The sequence below is a fragment of the Spea bombifrons genome, chromosome 5 (assembly GCF_027358695.1).
Source record: "Spea bombifrons isolate aSpeBom1 chromosome 5, aSpeBom1.2.pri, whole genome shotgun sequence".
Classification (NCBI taxonomy): domain Eukaryota; kingdom Metazoa; phylum Chordata; class Amphibia; order Anura; family Pelobatidae; genus Spea; species Spea bombifrons.
Window position 1 is genome coordinate 58,624,778 of NC_071091.1, and position 22,939 is coordinate 58,647,716.

The window sequence follows — 22,939 nt, forward strand, 5'->3', positions numbered from 1 at the left end:
ATTTCCAAGCCCCTGTCTTTAAAACCTGTCCAGCTGCAGTTAAAGAAATTGGAAATTCCAGAGCTAGATTATATTTCATGCAAGGCTTTGATTGCAACAACAGTAGGTTTCTGGGGTCAAAGATCGTGTGGGTATTTATAATCCAGGTCAATTTTTGAAGCCCTTGTATGTGACCGTTATTGGCTACATTTCACAGTATCAGCAATTTAACTTCTAGTATTCCTGCTCATACAAACAAGACAGTGTGAGACAACTAGAACAGCAATCCTTGACTGCACCCACAAGAGAGCTATTTTATTGTAGCTTGTGGATTGTGTTTTTGGGGAAGACTCCCTGATGCCAGGCGTTGGTTCAGGAGAACACCCAACAACTCCAGGTATCTTAATGTAATCGCTATAATTAGTGTATCATCTTTTTGCTGAGGATATAATAAACCAACAGGTTGAAGGCCAGTGTAGGAGAACGTATAAGGAAACCCGCCTGTCTGAACCAGATCCCCTAAGGCTCCATAGGTTCAGTTACAAAGGAATCATGGTAAACAAATCATTTAATAGCTACAGCCCCAATCTGATTACCATGGAACAAGAATTTACTCCTGCAGTTTGCAGTTATCTGACATTTAACATTTAACAATATTAAATGACTTAATTTAATTAGTGTAATTGAGTTAGGGGGTCATGTTTATGAAGGAGCATTGCCCTCAGACTATTGCCTGTGCTCTAATAAGACAGCTCTGCTTAACACTTTGGTGTTAATTTAACAGAGATGTAAACAGTACATCCTTATTAGTCGCCTTAAGTATTGCAGAAAAAATACAAAGAGAATTTGTCTTCTCTGTGACTGTGCGGTGGTCAGAAACACAGCTGTCACTGAAGCATCAATGGCTGACTTAGTCACATGATTGGCCTCTAGGTAAAAGTAATCCTTGGTGTTTACTTACATGAGAATCTAAGGATATGTTGACAGGAGCTATGTTGATCTATCGTTATGTCTGGCAGATGGCTGACGTGCCTAGCTGAACATTTTGACCCCTACATTTCTAAAATTAATTCTCTGTGTGGTGTGTTCCTAAGTCCCACCAGAGAACCAGAGCATGAAAGTAGCTTTACTGCTGCCATTTACTCGATGCCACCCTGATAGACGCACCAGCTGAATTTGGTGAAAAGTCTTGGCATACATGGCCTTTTTAGAAAGCCCAATGCAAGCTACGCACTGAGGCTTACCAACGTTGGCTTCATAGACACATAGTCATGCCCCAGCCCAGTAGAAACCCAAAATTCTGAAAAATTAATGAGCCTGATACAGACTTGAATTGCCCAAGGCATTTACACCGCAGTTTCAATCTCTTCTACCACTGTGGCCTGTGACATATTATTTGTGACATTTACAAAATGACTCACTGGGCGTATATATCCACCATGTGTCGTGTTCATTCATAAACTGGGGAATTGTTTATTTGATTGATGTTAAAATGTAGTTTATGTAGTAGTGAGGATTTTGGGTTTACAAAAACATGAAACATTTTTATATAGTTGTAACATGTTAATGGTCGTATCAAATATTAGGGCATCACTTTGCAAGTTGTTGCTGTTGTTAGAAGCCTTATGGAAGAAGGAATCCTTTTTTCTTTGAAATGCAAATACACCTATTTATTATACCGTGGTTACATATAATGCAGTTTTAGATTGTTTTCCTATTTTAATGCATCTAAAAAGAAAAATGGTGTTGTATTTCATACTTTGTCTACCGGAAGACTTAAACAATATAAAAAAGATGTTAGGGCAATGGAGGTCAGTGAACATTTGATGGTAGGGCACCCCAGGTTATTAGATTTTTATTATGATGCATTAGAAGAAAGATGGGTTGGTATAATAGATAGCTTGATCGCAACGCTATTTGGTACTTTCTGCGTTAATTAAAGCATGCTTCTATTATCTCTTATGCCACAGAGCTGAACATGAGAGAGTCTGACGTCCGTCGAGTTTGTGACGAGTCAACCTGTAAATATGGAGGAGTGTGCAAAGAAGATGGGGATGTTCTGAAATGTGCCTGCCAGTTTCAGGTAAATTTAACCACTGCTTATTATTGTTCTAGCATGTGAAGCAAACAACAGTTTTTATACTGAAATTTAAACAATTAAGAAAAATTTAAGTGGCCTTTTCGGTTACTATGGTAATAGGACCCTACGATAGCCAGTCCACTATCCGGCTGTAAATTGGCTTCCAAAGTACGTTAAAATAGCTTTGTTATATAAATCTTGTCCTGATTAAAGATATCTGGGATTACATTTCATTAAAAAGGCATAGGCTTAGACCTGTGCTTAGGATCAGCTATTTTGTGTCATTGCTATTATTGTTTGGTTTTTTTTTCACCAAAACTCTTTGAGCTTTTTGCTTTGCCAAATAACATTATTCATGGTTATATTATCCTTATCTTTTTTCCTTATTCTGTTTCTTTTCATCCGTCCAGATGTCTTTTTGAGAATTATGCAGGTGCATATAATTATAGTTATTTATTGCTTCAGTAGAAGGGAAATCACTCAGAGCTAAAACATCCAACTAAATCACAGCACACACCTCAACAGTAACTGAAAATCCCATACTATGGAGATTATATCAGATGTTAATTAGCTTTTTTGTTAAGCAACTCAAAATATTAAAGGCAACACATCGGACTTAAATGTATATGTAGTGAGATCACTGAATCACAATTATGCATAAACTTAACCTTCTATGACACTGAGCAATACAACAACAGAACAGATGGAACATTTTTTAGATTATTTCACTTTATTTTACCAGAAATTTAACTACCCTATTTGGTATATATAAATTCACAGATGGGACTCAATTACAAAGTTTATAACCTCCTATCATGCAAGGAAGCGCTTTATAGGTGGTGGTCATTAACAGCTAAAAATTAAATGTGTCCCACAAAAAAATGACTGATAGGACAACCTCAACTCCAACCGGTTTAGCAGACTTCTGGATCAGTGCATTGCTGGAACTGGTCACAAGGTGGAAAGCACTGGGAGCATGTGAATGAACAATCCCTGTGCCTGTGGGTGTGCAGGCACTGTGACCCAAGACTAAGTAGCTACCATCACACTCCTGCTAGTTTTCGCCATACCAACTATGGTCCATTCTCCATATGGAGAAGAGGAAATTGAAATTTCCATACCCAAACACCAGTGTCCTTGCAAGGCTTGTGGAAGTAAGAGGTGCCAATTGGGTATTTATTCACATGTCAATCACCAAATTTGGAGGTGACTATTCCTTTACATAAGATTTAGAGGTGGTCATTTGTAATCTGTGCACCACCAGTGTTCCCCAGTATGCACAGTACTGCTAGCAAAGGATGATGGGAGGTGTGCAACACCAGCTGGTGGGTAGCAAGTTCCGTGCTTTGGAATATAGAATGTTTTAAGTGTTGGTGCTAGAAGTGACCATGCATTTAAAGCCCACATAACACTTTACTGACGCTAGAACATAATGTACCTAGTATTGGGATATTTGCATTTAAATTGTATCGGTTCTCTGAATTGGATTTTTTACAAGGACATGGAGGTTCCTCGATCTGCAAGCTGCAACAACCTTATCTGATAGCAAGCAAGCACTAAATTGCAGAAATATATTTTAACTCCTTTACTTACTGATTTGACAATCATTGATTTCTACATTCACTTTTCAGTGCCAGACCAATTATGTCCCAGTTTGTGGATCGAATGGAGACACTTACCAAAATGAATGCTTTCTGAGGCGGTCTGCCTGTAAACAGCAGAAGGATATAACAGTGGTGGCAAGAGGACCTTGCTTCTCTGGTAAGAATTTTAAGATAAGGAACCCTACATTTGAATCTGAGTTCTAGCATGTAAAACAAGAAGCATTAGGGCTTTCATGTCAAATAAATCACAGCTACTGAAAAAAAAGCATTGGCTTATATTGACAAAACCTGCCATGAATTTTGAGTACTCAATTATACTAAATTAAATAAGGGCCACTGGACAGAGCATGAATACTAAGTCTTCAGTTAGAAACAGAATTTCATGGCAGTTCAGAACCTTGCCAATCAGAATTTTGCCAATCCAGTCTGTCCATTCTTCTTGCTGTAACTCAAACGCAAACCTTAATTGGCCTTGGTCTTGTCTTCCATTCCGGATAACCATATGCCTATTCCATGCATGTTTAAATTCGTTTCTGATGGGAGCCTGTTCCATTTATCTACAACCCCTTTCAGTAAAGTAAAACTTTCTTACATTACATTACTGTGGAAATAAATGTCCACATGATAATAAAACTGCCACGTTAATTAAATGGATTAGATAACAAATAGACAGAATTAGACTAAGAACACTGCATTTGTAATGCATACTAAGTATTATAATTATAATATATTATTATTATTAGTATGATTATTATTGTTGTTTTTATATAGCGCCAACAAGTTACTCAGCTCTTCCTACAGTACATATGTTCAAAGGGTTTGACAAAACTAGACTAGACAGATTAGTTAAAAAAAGCACTGATTGCAAGTTTACAATCTAGAAGATTAATACCAGGTATTGAATAGGGTAATGTATGCTAAGCACTAAATTAATGCCAGTTACGGAATATGTGATGCATGCCAAGAATTACATTCATGCAAGGTACTAAATGGCTAAAGCATGCTAAGCATTAGATAAACTCTAGGTGAATGCTATGTACTTAAACGGTAATTCATGCTAAGCATTACATTAATGCTAGGCATTGAAAGGGTGATTCATGCTGAGAAGTACATTAAGAATACTGAATAGAGTAATGTATGCTAACTAGTATGTTATGAGTACTGAATGGGCAATAAGTGCAGAGCCTTAGATAAGGGGTACTGAATTAATTAATAATTAACACAAAACCATAGGATAACACTGCATTACTGCATTGTAGTGCATTACTGGTGATTATTACTGTATGGCTTGACCGAGCGCTGCTTTTCTTCTTATAACAGCCATATAGGCTCACTAGTAGACTTTGGAGCTAGAATGAATTTTAATATTTATTTCCCACCGCGATCGTTGTGTTGAACATCTTGTAAAAAGTTACTTTGGATTAAATTTTATTAGTTACTAGCCGCACCTTTTTTGTATAGATACTGTACCCAGTATTGTTTGTATATATATACATACATATATATACATATATACATACAGTATGTATATATATACTTGAAAAACAATTTATCAACTTGAAACCTGTTTTTATAAAAACATTATCTTGCTCATATTAAAAAAAGGCTTAAAATAATGTTTTTACTAGGTTTATGAAGTCAAATGTTTTTTTCAGACTGGATTGAAAATGTAATCTAAATTGATTTGAGATATTACACTTGCATCAAATTACATTATCCTAATTAAATAAGACACGCATTCTGCTACATCCAATTCTTTGTTATGAAATGAGTAAAAACTGAGGTAAATATTACACTAATTGTCCGTTAACGACTTGAAGGTGGCATTAAACACCTGCTCTGCTCTCATAATTCTAACACGAAGCTCTGTGATGGTAATTATGTAATGGGCATATGGGGTTTTTGTGAGAACCCAAATACTCTTTCTTGCGTTCTGCACCATTTATAAAATATAGTTTGCTTGGAATACTTTTAACAGTAAGAAGGATGTGATGCAATATGGGAGACGCCTTTCAAGAAACAGGAAGTAGAAGGTCTCTCATGTCTAATACCCATTGATTAAACATTTAACAGCTCCATTCTACGCACTGATTACGACACTATTTTTATTATGATAAAATACTGTGGAAATAGTGTTTTAAAACACTGAGTTTATTGGGGTTTATCCTTGAAAGCATTCATAGAATGTTTGTCTGAGATACAGTATGGGAATTAGCCAGAGCAGCCTGCACGTTGCATTCAGCTAGGTTTATTTTTGCATTAAGCTAAATTTTGTTATAAATCACTCACAAAACAATATCTGGTGATGAAGAGAATGAAAAAATCTTTAAAGAGGTCAGATGAGCTGAACAGAGTGGCTTTACTGCAGTCTACTTTCCAATAAAGAACATTAAAGAGTTGGCCTGTGATTAGGTACATTGGTATTCCTAACATGGCTCCCTTGTTTAAAGATTAGCTGCATCTGGAGAAAGTTGGACGAAAACAATTATCCCAAGGACAGAGGAAAATACACAGGAACAGAAAAATACTGATGGGTTATGAAAGGCATGAGTTTGGTTCTAAGTCCATTGATGTTTCAGCAAGAGATGCAATGCATGTTGCGTCAGGTTTGAAGAAATGCTTATTTTTATATTTCAGACAATGCCTATCAACAATTTAATTGGTCAGCAAGGAGGGACAAACAAACAAACGCAGGGTATATGTGTCATGATAAATGTGCATCTCTTAAATTGTTTTGTTAAAATGACAGATCCAATAAGACTTAGCTGCTTAGTATACAAAAGAGACAGCAATGGGACAGCAGCTTTAACATAGAAAAGTGTAACAGTGAATTGATAATTCCAATCCTTGAAAAAACTATTGGCATAGCCAAGTGAATGCATGAAATAAATAAAAACATGCCTACCATTGCCTATGGAATTGGGACAGGAAAGCCATCCATTGTGGTAGAAATTGTTTGAGAAGTATCCCAATTAAAAAAGACCATGGATAATTGAAATGCACAGCATTGTAAGGTCTTCATGGTCTCATTTATTTCTTACAGTGTATTGGTGACCACATACAACACAAAGGGTTTACTTAATAAGCTAAAAGTTTGCTGTTAGTTGGCAATGAATCCAATTATTATGCAATATGGTAACCCAAATGTGGGATCTACTCTTGCAAGATCTTGAATAGTGCAATGCACTAATAAGAGAAATGTCTCAAGGTATAATCCCATTAAGTAAACTATGCATCTTGCAGGTGCTGACTATAGAATCCCCCCATACATGTGCAATGGGCAGCACACTGGAAGTTAAATGGGCAAGCATTCGCAATTTCATTAACTATATAAAACCAGACAAACTTCCTTCTGTCTCAGCCAGACGTAAATACTTTTCCTCTGACTTGTGATGGATATGTGATAATTTGGTAATATGTTAATTTGATGGTTTTATATGTAAAATGCAACATAGCCATCCCCTCACTCCAATGGAACAATATATCAGAAAGGCCTTTAAGACGTGGTAGTTAAATCTATGCAATATGTAACTTTGGGATGATATACCACACAGTTGTTTGGAAATTAACAAGGATAATTAGAAAATTGGCTTCTGTTTATGAGTGTTTAACAGTTCTTGATAAATGAAGCACAAAGCTTTTTAACCCACTGGGCCTATTTTTCATATGTTCTTTGAGAATAAGGGAAATTAAAAAAGTCTAGTTGGACCTAGTCCCAGGACTTTGGCAAACATGGCTTATTACAGTTTCATATGATTACGCTGCACTGCTGCTAACAAATTAGACATTGCAAGTCCCTGTTTGGTCGAATACAATGGTTACAACAATACAATACAATGATACCGTGTTTCCCCGATAGTAAGACACCCCCGATAGTAAGACGTATCGGGGGTTTCAGAGGGGTCGGCTAATATAAGCCGTACCCCGAAAGTAAGACATATGTCTTACTTTCGGGGAAACACGGGGGATTTGCCTTTGCGGTACAAAGAGTGGGGCTGCGCCAGAGCCCCCTTCAACCTAAGCTTGTGCGGGAGGCTGCTCAGTTCAGGGGATTCCGGGAGCAGCGGCTGCGGGGGATCGTGTGTTTGAGGCTCGGGTGGACCGAAGCTCTTCCCCGAGGAGGGATGAGTTACCCGGCACAGTGCTGGCTGCTGAGCGCCCGGTTGCAGAGCACTGAAGGGCACGGTGACCGGGGACAGAGGCTGAACCTCCCGGCGGGCGGCGCGTGGCTGCGCGTCCCACGGTCTGTACGGGACGCGGGAGTCCTGCGGGCTTTGAGGGAGAGTCTGTCCCATGCAGGTGAAGCCGAAGAACAGCCTGTCAGCTGCCTGGTACCCGGGGCAGAGTGCGCAGAGGGCGGCGCGCAGGCGCTGGTTCTCCCTAAGCAGCTCCAGAGCTCGCAGAGCTGGGGGGGGGGTGCGATGTCCGTCTAGTGATGGGAGCAGTGTGAGGGGTGAAAGCTCCGCCCCCTCGCACTGACCTTTCACCCCTCACGCTGCTCCCATCACTATGCGGCCGTCAGATTGCTGGGAATGTAATCTGAACGGCCGATGCGTGCTGATGCCGCCGGCCGCCTCTGCTTTAATACTTTTTTTTTTACTTTATATGGCAAGCCGATCCAGCTTACCATATAAATAATAAAAAAAAAGTGTTAAAGTAGCTCCGGCCGGCGGCATCAGCACGCACCGGCCGTTTAGATTACATTCCCAGCAGCCTGATGGCTGCATTGTGATGGGAGCAGCGGGAGGTGGAAGCTCCGCCCCCTCGCGCTCAGACTGCTGCAGCACCGGATGTCAGGTCAGGTCCTGTCAGCATAGAAGAGAACAGTGTGCAGCTGCCAAGAAGTCAAAAGAAAAAGGAGTAAAATAATGTATTTTTTGTACTGTATGTTTTTTGTATTTGTTAAGAACAAAAAAAATCGGCATGTGTGTGTATGTAAGTGTGTCCCCCTATATGCCACTCTGCCTCAGAAATGCCTTATACCCCCCTATATGCCACTCTGTCTCATGATATGCCTTTTAACCCCCTATATGCCAGAGTTGCATATAGGGGTATAAGGCATTTCTGGATGCAGAGTGACATAGGGGGTCAAAAGGCATATCTGGAGGCAGAGTGGCATAAAGGGGGTTAAAAGGTATATCATGGGGCAGAGGAGCATATAGGAGGGTATAAAGCATATCGGGGAGGCAGAGTGGCATATAGGGGGCATAAGGCTTTTCTGGAGGCAGAGTGCCCCATGATATGCCTTTTAACCCCCTTCATGCCACTCTGCCTCCAGAAATGCCTTATACCCACTATATGCCACTCTGCCACTGGAGCAGCAATAATGTTTTCCGTGGTCCATCAGGACCATGGACAACATACAAAACACGCTGTGTGGGATACTGTATGGGGCTGTAACCTTATGGGAGACTGTGATACGGAACCACAAGCAGTGCTTATACCATATGTTTTATATTTTAGCCCCTAGACATGAGCGCTTCCGGTTCCAGTGGTAAAAGGAAGAGTTACACCGTGGAGTATAAAAAAGCGATTGTTGAAGAATCTTGGGGCAAAAATGTAGTGCAGTTCTGCAAGGAGAAAATGTTGGATCACCGACTGGTCCAAAAATGGCGTGCAGAACACACTAACCTGAGTGAAAAAGTGGAGAGCGGAATGGCTAAAAAGCGCAAGATTGGATGTGGTCGGCAACCAATGTATACAGAGCTGGAAAGCCTGGTCTCTGAGTGGGTTGCAGACAGGAGAGCAAAGACATTGGTGGTGACCAGGGCTCAGATTCAGGAATATGCCCTTGCAGTGTTGCCACAGTTTGACATTTCTCCTGAACAATTCAAGGCATCACAGCACTGGGTGGATAACTTTCTTGAACGCAATGACCTGTCTTTGAGAAGATCCACAACCCTCTTTAGATTGGAAGATGCTGAGATTTTTAAACGTGCATTAGCCTACAAGAAGTTTGTGGATGACATTGACTTCTCTAAATACAGTCTTTGCAACATGATCGCCATGGATGAAACTGCCGTGTTCATGGGCCAAGCGGCTCAAACCACCATTGATCAACGAGGTACCTCCTCAGTGTACGTTCCCTCCACCGCTTATGAAAGTGCACGTGTCACCTGCATTTTGACGATTCGTCTGGATGGCACTAAAGCAACACCGCTACTCATTGCAAAGGGCAAGAAGGAGAAGATTGAGCGGGTTTCTGGCATTTATGTGCTGGAAACTGAAAAAGCCTGGGCCACACAAGATGTTATAAGAAAGTGGCTTGATTTAATGCTGCCGCTTGTAATGCGCGGGAACAAAAGAGGGATGCTGATCTGGGATGCAGCCAGCACACACCGCGCCAAAACCATGAAAAACTTCCTTCATGAGCGGAGAATTGACCAAATCATGATTCCTGCAGGGATGACGGCTTATCTTCAGACTCTCGATATCGCCATTAACAAGCCGTTCAAGGACTATCTGCGTGTGGAAATCAATGACTACATTGAAAACCGAATGGAGAGAAATGTACGTGGGAACTTTGTGAAGCCCAGACTGCCAGAGATTGTTAACTGGGTAAAGAATTCTTGGAATAAGATCACTAACACCTGCGTTGCAAATGCACTGCGAGCTGGCTACCTGGACAAAGCCTGCTCATTTCAGGACAGTGCCATTGCTACCCATGAGAAATATGGGCCAATGATTCGGCAAGAAATGTCGTCCCGAGAGTCCCAAGAAAATCCACAGGAACCTAAGAGTGCGGATGTTTATGATGATATCCCTGAGAATGATGACATGGTTGTCATGGAATAAATCTGTTTTATCTTCCAGTATTCCACTGTTCGTTCTTACCATTTTTCATTGTTTTACATGTTATGCAATGTTGTAACAAGACATTCTTGGCACTTCCTTTTATTAACCTGTTTTGTGGTGAATACAATACTGTTCAGGTTGTTAATAAATGTTAATTTTATGGTTAAAACAAAAAATTCAAAAAAATTTTTCCCAATATAAGACATACCCCGAAAGTAAGACATAGTGGGGCTTTTAGGGATAAAAAGAAAGTAAGACACTGTCTTACTTTCGGGGAAACACGGTATATGTAGATTCAAAAGAAGAAATGCATTAACCAAATATAACATGGATGGGTCTGATAGATCTTGGTGCTTTAAAGGGACACTTTGTTGATCCCCCATTAGATCTCTAAACAAGAAGTGTTTCACTTAAAGTTACCACTTGTTTAGATGGCATTTCCATAAATTTGTAATTAATCCATATATTTGATACAAAGATACCATTGTAAAATATATACATTTTTGTCACTCAGTAGTAGTATAGTATAGTGTAGTAGTAGTGTAGTATTAGAAAGTGTAGCAGAGTCATACATTCAGTTCCCTTGGCCTGCGTTTTGGGCACCTGATGCAGTTCCCTTGGCCTGCCTTTTGGGCACCTGATGCAGTTCCCTTGGGTTGCCTTTTGGTCGCCTGATGCAGTTGCCTTTTGGTTGCCTTTTGGTTGCCTGATGCAGTTCCCTTGGATTGCCCTTTGGTTGCCTGATGCAGTTCCCTTAGGTTGCCTTTTGGGTGCCTGATGCAGTTCCCTTGGATTGCCCTTTGGTTGCCTGATGCAGTTCCCTTAGGTTGCCTTTTGGGTGCCTGATGCAGTTCCCTTGGATTGCCCTTTGGTTGCCTGATGCAGTTCCCTTAGGTTGCCTTTTTGTTGCCTGATGCAGTTCCCTTAGGTTGTCTTTTGGTTGCCTGATGCAGTTCCCTTGGATTGCCCTTTGGTTGCCTTTTGGGTGCTTGATGCAGTTCCATTGACTTGCCTTTTATGTGACTATATTCTTCAGTAGTAATGCTTGCTATTCCAAGTCGTCTAAATGGTAGTTGTCCAAAATATTTTATCAGGACATAAGTCTTTTTTTTACATTCCCCTGCACCATCAACCTTTTGCAGCTGAAACAACCTGATACATTTTTGTTGGGCTATTAAATCCGTAGAAAATATTGTCTCTTGTAAAACTAAAGCTGATGAGTTCCAAGTGGGTTTTTTTTTTACTCAAGCTGCCCATAGACACTCTAGGGATCAGGCATTTAGTCTTATGCTTACAAGTTATCTACCTACTTATTATGTATCATTTCAAAGTTACTGTATTATATTACAGTACATTATTAAATATTACAGTACAGTATTGTATTCCTATATTATTTTAGGCTGTTTCTTGCATTCTTCTTTTTTCACACTTTTTTCAAAATTGGAGATGTTTCCCACTAAACATTTGTTATTAGCAATTCATAATGCCACTGAGGTGATTAAGCAATAACCACCATCTACCGGTATGGCATGTGGCCAGTAAAATACAGAAGAAACTGCATGAACTTGCATTCCGTTTGTCTAGATAAGCAGCTTTAGAAACCAATACAATCATATTAATTAATGGGGAAAAAAGCATGCTTGTGTAGCAAAAAGTTTAATATAAGCCTTACAGTTAAACGGTTGGGTTTATTAGGTTTGAGTACATCTCATTATTCTATTTTTTCTATGATGTCTACAAAACCCTAGAGGTAGATGCTAAATCAATGCTGCTAAAGCACTGGTGTTTCTCAGTCACCATAGGAGTATCTCAAAGCCTGATTCTAATATAGTTTAGTTTTGGGTTTGTTTTTGTTTTTTTAGATGTAATGTAAGGACATTTTATTTTACTGAGATGGTAGTACATATAAGGAACATCCTTGCAGTAAAAGTGGTGGCAGGTAAAATAATAAGGGAATTAAAACATATATGAAAGCCACATAAAGCTATCTTTAAGATGGGATCAAGGACTGATTATGGTTTGAGTCTTTACATCGGGAAAAACACAGAGACTATATATATATATATATATATATAGGTTGAATGATTCTTATCTGTCGTCAAATTCTATGTTTCTATGTCTTACTTTGGTAGAATGAAACCAAGCCAATACTAGCAGAAGAATATAGTTATTTGTATGTTTCATTGCATGCTGAAATGATTTAACGCCCTTGAACACCCTTCCGAGTGAGTCGCAAACACTGACCTTTCGATCTGTCTCTCAGCGGCGCTAATAAGAAGTTGGAAAGCAGAAACATAGCATTTGTCAGCGGATAATAATCACTGGCCCAACTGCAATAGTATGAAGATTAAGTCTGAATACATAAAAATTGTGATTTAGATGTCTAACGTAAATGTCTCTTTCTTCTGCAAATGTAAAATCATTTTAGAACAGTTAAAATATTTTTGTGTAGGTAGTCCTCTAAATTTTAATTTTGATCCTGTATTTTTCTAATTCTTGGTGACATTTTAGGTAATATAAAGAGTTCTGTTGTAATGTCAACAAAAAATTAATAACTTATATCTAAGTAGCATGTATGGAAAACAGGTCATATATGCCCATACTCAACTGTTGTATTAATTTAATTTTGTTATATTATATACTACTTGCTACGTCCTGTCTACTCATTGTGCAGCGCTACAGAATATGGTGGCGCTATATAAAACAATAAATAACAATAATAAGCAAATGTAACATACTAGATATCAGCAATGTAAGATATATATATATTGAAAGCTAATTAAAAAGACAACTAAAAACATTAAAATACGTAAATAAAATAATTCAAATTTTGCTTAATCAAGAGAATGACGCCTTTTACAGATTCAATGCCGGAGATAAATCTAGTCCAATATTGTTTGTTTCTGTAGAATGGTTGGAGATCCCCCCAGCCTAAAATATGTATAATGAATGAGCTGTGTGTGTCACTAAACATAGCCGGGACAATATGACTGAGTATCAGGTCATACTGCCCTGGCATTCATGGGTCACACCGAGTGCTCAGAACTGCAGAGGTAGTAAGATGTGTGTGTGTGTGTAGCTGAATGCCGAGTACTAACATCTGATCCACGATCGCACTCCATGAACTTGAGTAATTGCAGGGGAATTCTAATTTGCCAGATGCATTGTGTTGGTTTGTAAAAGCAGAGTGCCTAACATCTGAAACAGCACTGGAGCAACGTGCATATTTACATATCAATCCGTACAAAAGACAATGTTTAATTAATGAGTTCTCTTTCTGTTTTGTTTGCCAGATATCGCATCTGGATCTGGAGAAGGCGGTAAGTTATATTCAGTATTGTGCCACTGTTAACTGAAGCAGGCCCTCCTTACCTTTTGCTTCATATGTAAAAATTATTATGTTATTTCCTGTTACCCATTATACAGCGCTGCAGAATATGATGGTCGCTATAAAAATTAATAAATATAAGTGCTATGCAGATCCTAATATATTATGGTAAATGTTTCTTGTTGCTATTGATTGAGTACTATAATTTCTATGTATTGTTATATGTTAGCTTTAGATTGGATCACATTCGCTGAATGATAGCCAACTATGTAATTAATGGCTGCACACACTTACACACTCATGCTAATACATAGTCCATCTAACACACACACTTATACATTGTAACACACATGTATAGATATACGGTCATGCCAGCATACACACTTGTGCTAACATACACTTACACTCATGTCTCACCTGTTGTTTCTGTGTGTCATCTTATGTTATATAGTAATTGTAATGTTCTGTCTACCCTTTGAACAGCGCTACGGAATCTGTAAAACAATAAATAATAATACTAAAAATGCACACGCCTTCTAACATGCATTTACACACTTATGTAACACACTTACACATATACTCTTTTCGATTGTGTGAGTACCACACTAAATTTATTTAAGTATTGCAGAATGTATATTTTCACAATTCCCATTCTTACAGATGTAATAGAGTAAAAAAAAATAGGAAATATCATTGAAACGTATTAATTTAACCAATATATAATATAAAATGGAACCGTCCTGCAAAAGCAGACTGACGTAAATATAGAATGGAAGATAAAGTAAAATCGAATCAGCAGATAGGTTTGTGTTCAGCTATAACAGTCCATCTTAAAGCTGCCAATTAGTGGCACAAAAGCTCCCCCATTGAGATCACTGTAATGTCCGTTTAAATAATTAATTTAAATATCTTGCTATATCAGTGTAGTTGTCTTTGTTTATTCAGTAAAGTAAACATTTAAAAAAAATCCCCACACCATTACTGCTATATACATCTGTAACAAGGCTTTATTTAAATTTTATTAAAAGTTAAAAAAAAAACTAAATATTGTAACATTTTCCAGCCTGCATGATACATGAATACTTAAAAATAATAAATATGAAAAAGTAATTCCTATAGTCTGCTCAACATACTGTGGGATTTATTTTTTTTTCATTTCATATTGATTATGAAGCTATCACAGATTACAAAATCGTTCCACCTCTAAATCGTTCTATAAACTCTATTATACATATATAAATGTACCAGCACATCGACGCAGCCTAAAACCAATATTACTCCAAATATTTATCTTTGGGCCTCATTTCTCCTCTAGCCTAATCTGTGTTCCCGAGTATGAATAATTTGACATTTAGCTCATACTAATAATACCAGAAGAATGGAGAGCGCAGTGCAGTGGTTTATAAGAAGCAGATGCCTTGAAGTTTTAAAAATGCATCCTGCGGTGTCACATGACAAGCAAATTTAGCACAGTGTCAAACTCAATCTATGGCTTGGCTGTTTGATCTTATGGTTTTATGGTTTCCAATAAATCTCCCTGGGTGATTCAAGTGTCCCCTTGATGCCTTCTAAAGGATTATTTAAGTTACACATCAGAAAAAATACTGCTAAACAAAAATATTACTAATGTGACCCAATAAAATATTTTTAGCAAATAAAAATAATTTAGTGTGAACCGACTTTCCCATTTCCAATAAGACATCCTAACCCGGGTAGTGTCTGCAGACTTCTTCTGGGCCACTTGAAATAATATCATATATATATATATATATATATATATATATATAAATACTGTATATACTTATAATATCATATATATATATATATATATATATATATATATATATATATATAAATACTGTATATACTTATAGTGACGTGGAAAGCCCCAGGGAGATGATTTGGATTTTGTGCACAGGTGTTGTACAAATTGTGTATGTGGGTCCCTGGGGTGGAGTAATTGGAGAGCAGGGTGGGCCAGTGCTCCACCCCCCCCCAGTAAACTTCATGCCAGATTTTGTAAGAGACTGGACGTCAGTAGGATCCAGTCCGGGATTTCTGTGATGCCTGCATCAGGGACAGTTCTTGGACATTTAAACCCCTGGAAGCCTCGCGATCTGGGAGACTGTTGATGGGAGAGAAAGTCCAACTGTGCTCCCAGGGCAAGGAGAGGCCCTGAAGAAGAGGCATTATCGGTGTGTACTGTCTGGGGAGGTTTCCATCGCCTGGTAGGCTTCATAGAAATCCAGTCTCAGGCATGAAGTTTTTGGCCCACCCTGCTCTCCAATTACTCCACCCCCAGGGACCCACACATTTTGTACAGCACCTGTGCACAAAATCTAAACAAATCATCTCAAAAATCTTCCTTGTTCATTTGTTGAATGTTACATATAAATAAGCTAAACGGTCAAATCCGGTTATGTATAATAAGAAAGAGAATGAAAGATCTAACATTTTTAGAACAATTTAATATCTACAGAACCCTTGCAAAAGCAAACCCAATTTGTATAGACCTGGCATACATGGATAGGGATAATCCCCATCATTCTTTGCAACCCAACAAAGGCTAGATAGCTGAAACTGTCTGTACCTTTAAGGTGTGAATTAGACACAATATAATTATTGTTACATATCACTTATCTCGCAGATTTATGCATGCTGTGTTTTAGCTTCATTTTAATTACTTGATTTTTGATTAATGCTTAAGAACAAGTGAATTGTATTGTTTGGATGGGGTTTAAATTCCTCTGTTTTAAAGGATAGGTATGTACTTTTGTTTTCTAGTCCAGTTATTGTAGCCAAGCAGATAATACACTGGCTGAGATGTTTGTTTCGGAAGCATTTGATTTTCTTTGGACGCTACTTAAGAGGATTTTGTCGGAACTCCATTTGCTGCTTCATCGTTGTCTCGCCAGCTTGAAATATAGCAGCGTAAAGTAAACATTACGTGCAAACGTGTGGAATTAGATAAATGGTAGCTGGCACAGACTATTAGAAATCATATTAGAAATCAGGAGCTATTGATCACTGGCTCAAATCCACAACCACTCGCTATTGACTAATATTATGCAGTGGCTCATGCATAGAAATTTCATTGTGCACATATCGTGAAGGATTATGATCCTGGTTATCTCTGATACTTTCGCAGAAAACCGCTGCCTTATAAATGAGAAAGAATAATGAAGCATAGCCAAATGTGTCATTATTATTATTCAATGTAATGTTGTATTCTTTATTAGCCCTAAATGGATCCATTCGTAGATGTATAGCTCTCCTTTTCAGAGTCAAGCTTTTGCAAAGTGTGCCTTCAATTAAAGATATCATACATATTGGAGAGGAGCTTTTAATGTTTTTAGTTGGTCCTCTTTGCTAATGCATGAAGGGATTAAGAAAAAACCCCCATATACATTTGCCTCTTTCCTTACAACCCCCTCCCCAAATCTCGGCTTGCTGAAGCTTGGCCAAACACATCTCCTACTAGTCAATGCGCAAAATGCTCTTCGACAGCCAGTCTAACAAGACCCTCCACGTGCACCCATTAACTTCAATGGGAGCTCTTTCCGGGCCACTTACTGGCTACTATAAGCCAACATTAGTCTTGAGAAAGATGGAACCACGTAAGGGGCAGAGTGTTGTAACTCAGGAGCTGCCCCTACTTCGATAGTTAAAAGTCGAAAATACTTATAAAGCTCTTTAATATGCATACTTTATTGGTGCAGCTGCATGGAAAAATTAAAATTAGTCATTTCAATGTTTTTTTTCTAGAAGAAGAGAGTACTGTATGTGACTCTTATGCACTCCTAAAAACTATTTCTCTTTTTGGGCCAATGATGCCATATCCATTTTTCTTACATTCTTCTCTGAAATATCTTTAGTGAAAGAAAAAAAATAAAGTTCTCTCAGCACATGTGTTTGAAGTAGTTGGTGAAGTTACTACATTATTAAATTAATTTACTGTGACAAGTAAAGTCAGGTGTCAAAAAAAAAATTGGAGTTCTGACAAAAACCTTGACAGTAATTGGATGGTTTCAGAAATAATTTGTAAGAAACTATAGTGGTCACAATATCAGATGGATTTTGAGAAGGAAAAGGTCTCTCAAATGACATTTCTTTTTCTAGAATAAAATTGCTCAAGTTTCCATGATAACACTAACTAGAAAGATGGAACTATGCGTTAATTTGAAACTGGACAGTGAATGAGCATATAAAGATCAAATCGAAAGATCCAAGGAACTCGTATAATTTTGTAATTCTAAAAGACCTATACCGTTACTATATATATATATATGTGTATATATATATATATATATATATATATATATATATATATATATATATATATATATATATATATATATATATATATATATATATATATATATGCCTATGTGACAATCACTAAGATTTTCTTTCTCACATTTACTGTTTTCTTTTTTATAAGAAAGATAAACATATTTTAGCCAAATTCATTTGAAATATCATAAAAGACATAGCATTATGCAGAGACCAATCCCTAAACACAATTATATTTTTATAAATAAATCATGTAGACCTTTATTGGAATAAGTGACTGAGCAGTTCATATTTGATTGCATATCTGCTAGGAGATTATGTATTATTTATATTATAATCCTGCTCACATTTAGATGCATCCTTATGTAGGCCAGCGTGACTTTTATTTTAATGTTGGTGCCAGTTTACATCCATTTCTGTTTCAACCTGCTGTATCCTTGGCTTCACATCCTCAGTGTTATGGTATTTGCTGTTTCTGGTTTTTGAAAGAACAGGGTTTTTACTTATGTCCTTTTTTTCAGGACTTTTAATGATAAAATGAGTCTGCAAATTCACTGTTCTTTACAATAAAGACCCCCCCTTCAAATGTTGCATTGCATTTTTCACAAGGGGTTGATTTTTTTCAAAGGGTGCCATATTATGAGACTGCCCTAGTGATGCACATTCAGCTCCACTGACACACACTCACACCGATCACTCTTTATCACACTGATATAGCTTGAAACACAATGGTCAATTGGGAGGCTCCACTGATCCACACTCAGAATCTTAAAACACCACCTACCCTTCTCTAAGCCAGACAAATGCAACCTCCGACAGACCATTCTTAACCACTCAGGCCAGTCACAGACACACGCTTATACTGACATACTTATACTTATTCTCAGCAACACCAACAGAATCTCAACACATAACACCAACACATATACCACTCTCAGACGAACTAACGCATACTGTCAGCAAATGACCAAAATCACACCAAATCACTCTCAACCACCCACAAACACAATATATCTTTTTACACATCATTTAGGAGGCTTTTATCCAGTGATGTATTTATAGGGGTCAATTCCGTTTGTCTGACCCGGAATGGGACTCCCAGTCACCACACACATACCACTTCTTCTGCAACTATGCCTTGTGCAGAGTTCTGATACATGCTGTCATATTATCTGCTGAAAAGATACTACTGTGGTTAGCATCACAGTATACCTTACAAAGTATACATTTGACTTTTAAGAGAGTTCTTTGAATTTTTCAATTGGCCCATGGAGAGCTGTAGTGCGCTGGTAAGAACAGCTGCCCAATTGGGTCATCTGCTGACTCTACTTGCCAAACCATCACTAATAATTGCAACTGTCTGCCAATGAGGCAGACTGCAACTTCTGGTCCACTAAACCATGGTATATATAACGTTACCAACAAGTTATAGATTTGCTAATTCCATCAACACATATTATACATATCCATTATTTTTGTGTTTATATATACATTGTACAATCTTGGTTATATTGGTGCTGTAGTTTTTTCAAACAATCTAAAAAAGGGGCATCAAAATACTATATTTTCCATCTGTTCCATAGAGTAGTAAAGGCTAATCTCATAAACATAATGCATGTTTGTTAAATATCTCTAAAAAATGACATTTTCTAATTGTTACATTGCACTAAGACTCAATTTTTTAACGGCTCTATAAACCTAAAACCGACTTGGGAAATAAATACTAATGATGAAGAAAATACTAAGAAAATGAACTGCGTTTTGGTGTTTTGTATTTTACACACGTATAAATCCAGCCATGCAAATAATTAGTGTAATTTTCATCAAATTATTTTCACTTGTCCGATTGAATTACTTTCGGTCATAATCACATGTAAGGATACTCACTCGAAAACCTGACTTAAGTGTCCCTAAAGCACCAGTACTCATTGTAATTGGTGCCTGACCTGTTCTCTTATTATATTTGCATGTGAGAGAGAGAACTTGATATAAAGACATAATGTTAATTTGCCTGTATGGCCGAGGGAAATATGGAAAGTATACTTAAATGCGTTACATTTATTTATTTATTGATATATTTTATATATAATGTGCCTTTGCAGAATATGAGGGATCGGGAACTGAAGTTCACAGGAAACCTTCCAAATGTGGAGCCTGTAAATATGGAGCTGAATGTGACGAAGATGCTGAAGACATTGGGTGAGTAGTTGTCTGGATCATAAAAGTAAATTCAGCAGAGAGCATTTTCATTAAAACAGAAATAACACCATGTTCTAATTGGTGGATGTTTTAAGAATTAGTAGAGACTAATACAGTACAGGAACGTAAACATGCATGGATTAGGCTAATGGCTATACCGATTCTAAGACGAGAACTGTGGTAACTTGTCTTGTCTTTGTGATCTCCATAAACAAAGCAAATAGGTTTAGGTGGGCATTCTTAGAATCCTTCCCTCCCACAGTTCAAGACTCAAGTGCTTAAAGCAGGCATGTCCAAAGTCCGGCCCGATGGCCAAGAGCGGCCCGCGTTCTGGACAGATAAGGCCCCACAGATAAATTGCCCAATTAAATTTGCATTTAATTTTAATGGCTCAAAGAATGTCAGGCAAAATGGTCAGCCCTCGCACATATTCACTTCATCAAATCTGGCACTCTTCGAAAAAAGTTTGGACATGCCTGGCTTAAAGGAAGTGATGCATGAATACACTGCAAACAGGATGTGATGAAGGGTTTATAATATAATGCCACACAGGAAATTCTTCTGTTCTTTCTTTTTCCTCCATGGTAGATGTGGTAAGAGTCAGCTCCCAGCAGTGAGCTATTATCCGAGGTTTGGCTATGCGTGTGTATTTGGGATAAATGTGTTTGCTGTGTTATTACCTTATAATAAATACCTTTGCATGTAGACAAACAAGGTTTGAGTCTACACGGCATAGATAATAGGCTGACGTTCTTCTCTGCTGTTAGATTTTATGTTTCTATGTTACATATAGTTACATAGTACATAAGGTTGAAAAAAAGACCTAAGGCCATCAAGTTCAACCCTTCTACCTAACCTTCCTATTCTTGATCCAAAAGAAGGCAAAAGCAGTACAACTGTGAATGAACCATATCCTACTACTCCACTTTAGTAGGTTACGTGGTGGCATAGCATGAGATGTGATTGAGGTTTGTGCTAAAAAGACTTAGTAAGTTATCTGTTGCATCTTTGGTCGGTAATTTTGTAAATATAGGATCCCTTACTCTCATACCAGGGACATAATGCTCTATATGGAGCTCTTTCGCGGTTAATTAGGGTAGTTATTTTACCAAATCTGTAATACAGCCTATTGACCATTAGGTTGCAAAGAATTATATATAATCACTAGAAAGTATTAGCTTTATAGAAATTACAAGTCACATTATTGCATTGTGATTTCCATCTTTTCATATATAGAAGGTTAAAACATAGTATTCCTTTAATGTTTTCCTGTTATACCAATTGAAGGTAGCGACTTAAACATTATCGGATTTGTGGTTTGTCATATATACAGTCTGGGAAATAAATGTGCGCAACCTCTTTCTCCAAGATTAAATGTGAAAAGGATGTACACTGCAATGCATTTTTTTCTTCCATCTGGGTAGTTTTTTTAAAAAGTTGGTTTATTTGCCAAAGAATTGTATTAAATGCTACTTATAAGCCATTGTTTTGTCAATGCAGAATTTATTAGGTAGACTAGTAAATCTGTAAAAGGGTAAAATTACACATAAGCCTTTGAAATATGTGCTGTCCTCCCTGTCACACCAAGGGAGAAATCTTTTACAGAAGAAAGGCAATACAGATGATGGAGATTGAATTTCACCTAGTGGCAGTCTATGCAAGAAATAATATTGTAAAATAACTCTTGGATTGCCTAAAATATGTATAAGGATGGTGCTTGAAACCAAGCAGAATGAATAAATGGCTGAAATCTCCCTAAAGCAAATGCTTCCTGCTCTTCCGAAAATTCCCTGATGTGTTTGTGGCCGTCTAATAGCTCACAAAACACTTTCGCGGATCTATAATAATGGTAAAAGTGACATCGAAATCCACCAACCTCTATTATATTAATACATCCTCTTCGTGTCTTGGTTGCAAGAAAAGGAATGGCTCTATCGGCAGTAGGTAAGCCGCTAATTTATTCTCGCTAAAAGCTTTTATTCTGTACAAGGACTACATATTAAATGCTGAGATGAATGCTGTTAGCCTGCTATCAAATGTCCTTGCACATGATCACGTGTATTAGTCAGCTTGACCAAAACTGCACAGCCGGTAGTGACAAATACACCATGGAATTAGAGAGATCTGTCACTTTTCTTAAATTCTACATTTTACTTTTCTGTACATAAAATAAACCTATGTGACTGTGTCTACCGAATAAAATAAGCACATGCCGTATATATACATACCATTGGGATATAGTAGGTGCCTTACTGACAAGTGTTATGTTGGCTCTCCCCTACTGATAATTTACTGATTGTTGTTGATTGGTTCAGGCAGCCTTTGTAAATGCGGAGTGAGGATAATGGAAGTCTCTGTCAATCTCTATCAATATATCAGTCTGATCCTGTCTACAAGGGCAGTGCAGAACCGAAACGCAAGGCACATTTCCTCTGCGTGGGGGAATCTACAACCATTTTTTTTAATATTTTGAATTTAATAAACAGATTTTAGCAGCTTCTTTATAGTTTTTAGAAACAATTTTTTTGCCCTTCCTCCATGCTTATTATGTCATGGGTGTCGAAGGCACGCTTCTAATCTTAACTCTCCTGCTTTCCTTTCAAATCCCTTTACATTACAGTGACTTAATACAATACAGAATAAGCAGCCGATCCAAACAAT

General features: G+C 37.8%; 1 protein-coding gene across 1 annotated transcript in view; it reads left to right on the top strand.

The window, feature by feature from the left end:
- TMEFF1 (transmembrane protein with EGF like and two follistatin like domains 1) overlaps positions 1-22,939 on the top strand; it is a 73,924-nt gene that overhangs the window by 33,584 nt on the left and 17,401 nt on the right. Inside the window, exons 2-5 of the mRNA XM_053466694.1 lie at positions 1,950-2,062; positions 3,691-3,820; positions 13,752-13,778; positions 20,182-20,278. Coding sequence (XP_053322669.1) covers positions 1,950-2,062; positions 3,691-3,820; positions 13,752-13,778; positions 20,182-20,278 — 367 coding nt within the window. The remainder of the gene's footprint in view (positions 1-1,949; positions 2,063-3,690; positions 3,821-13,751; positions 13,779-20,181; positions 20,279-22,939) is intronic.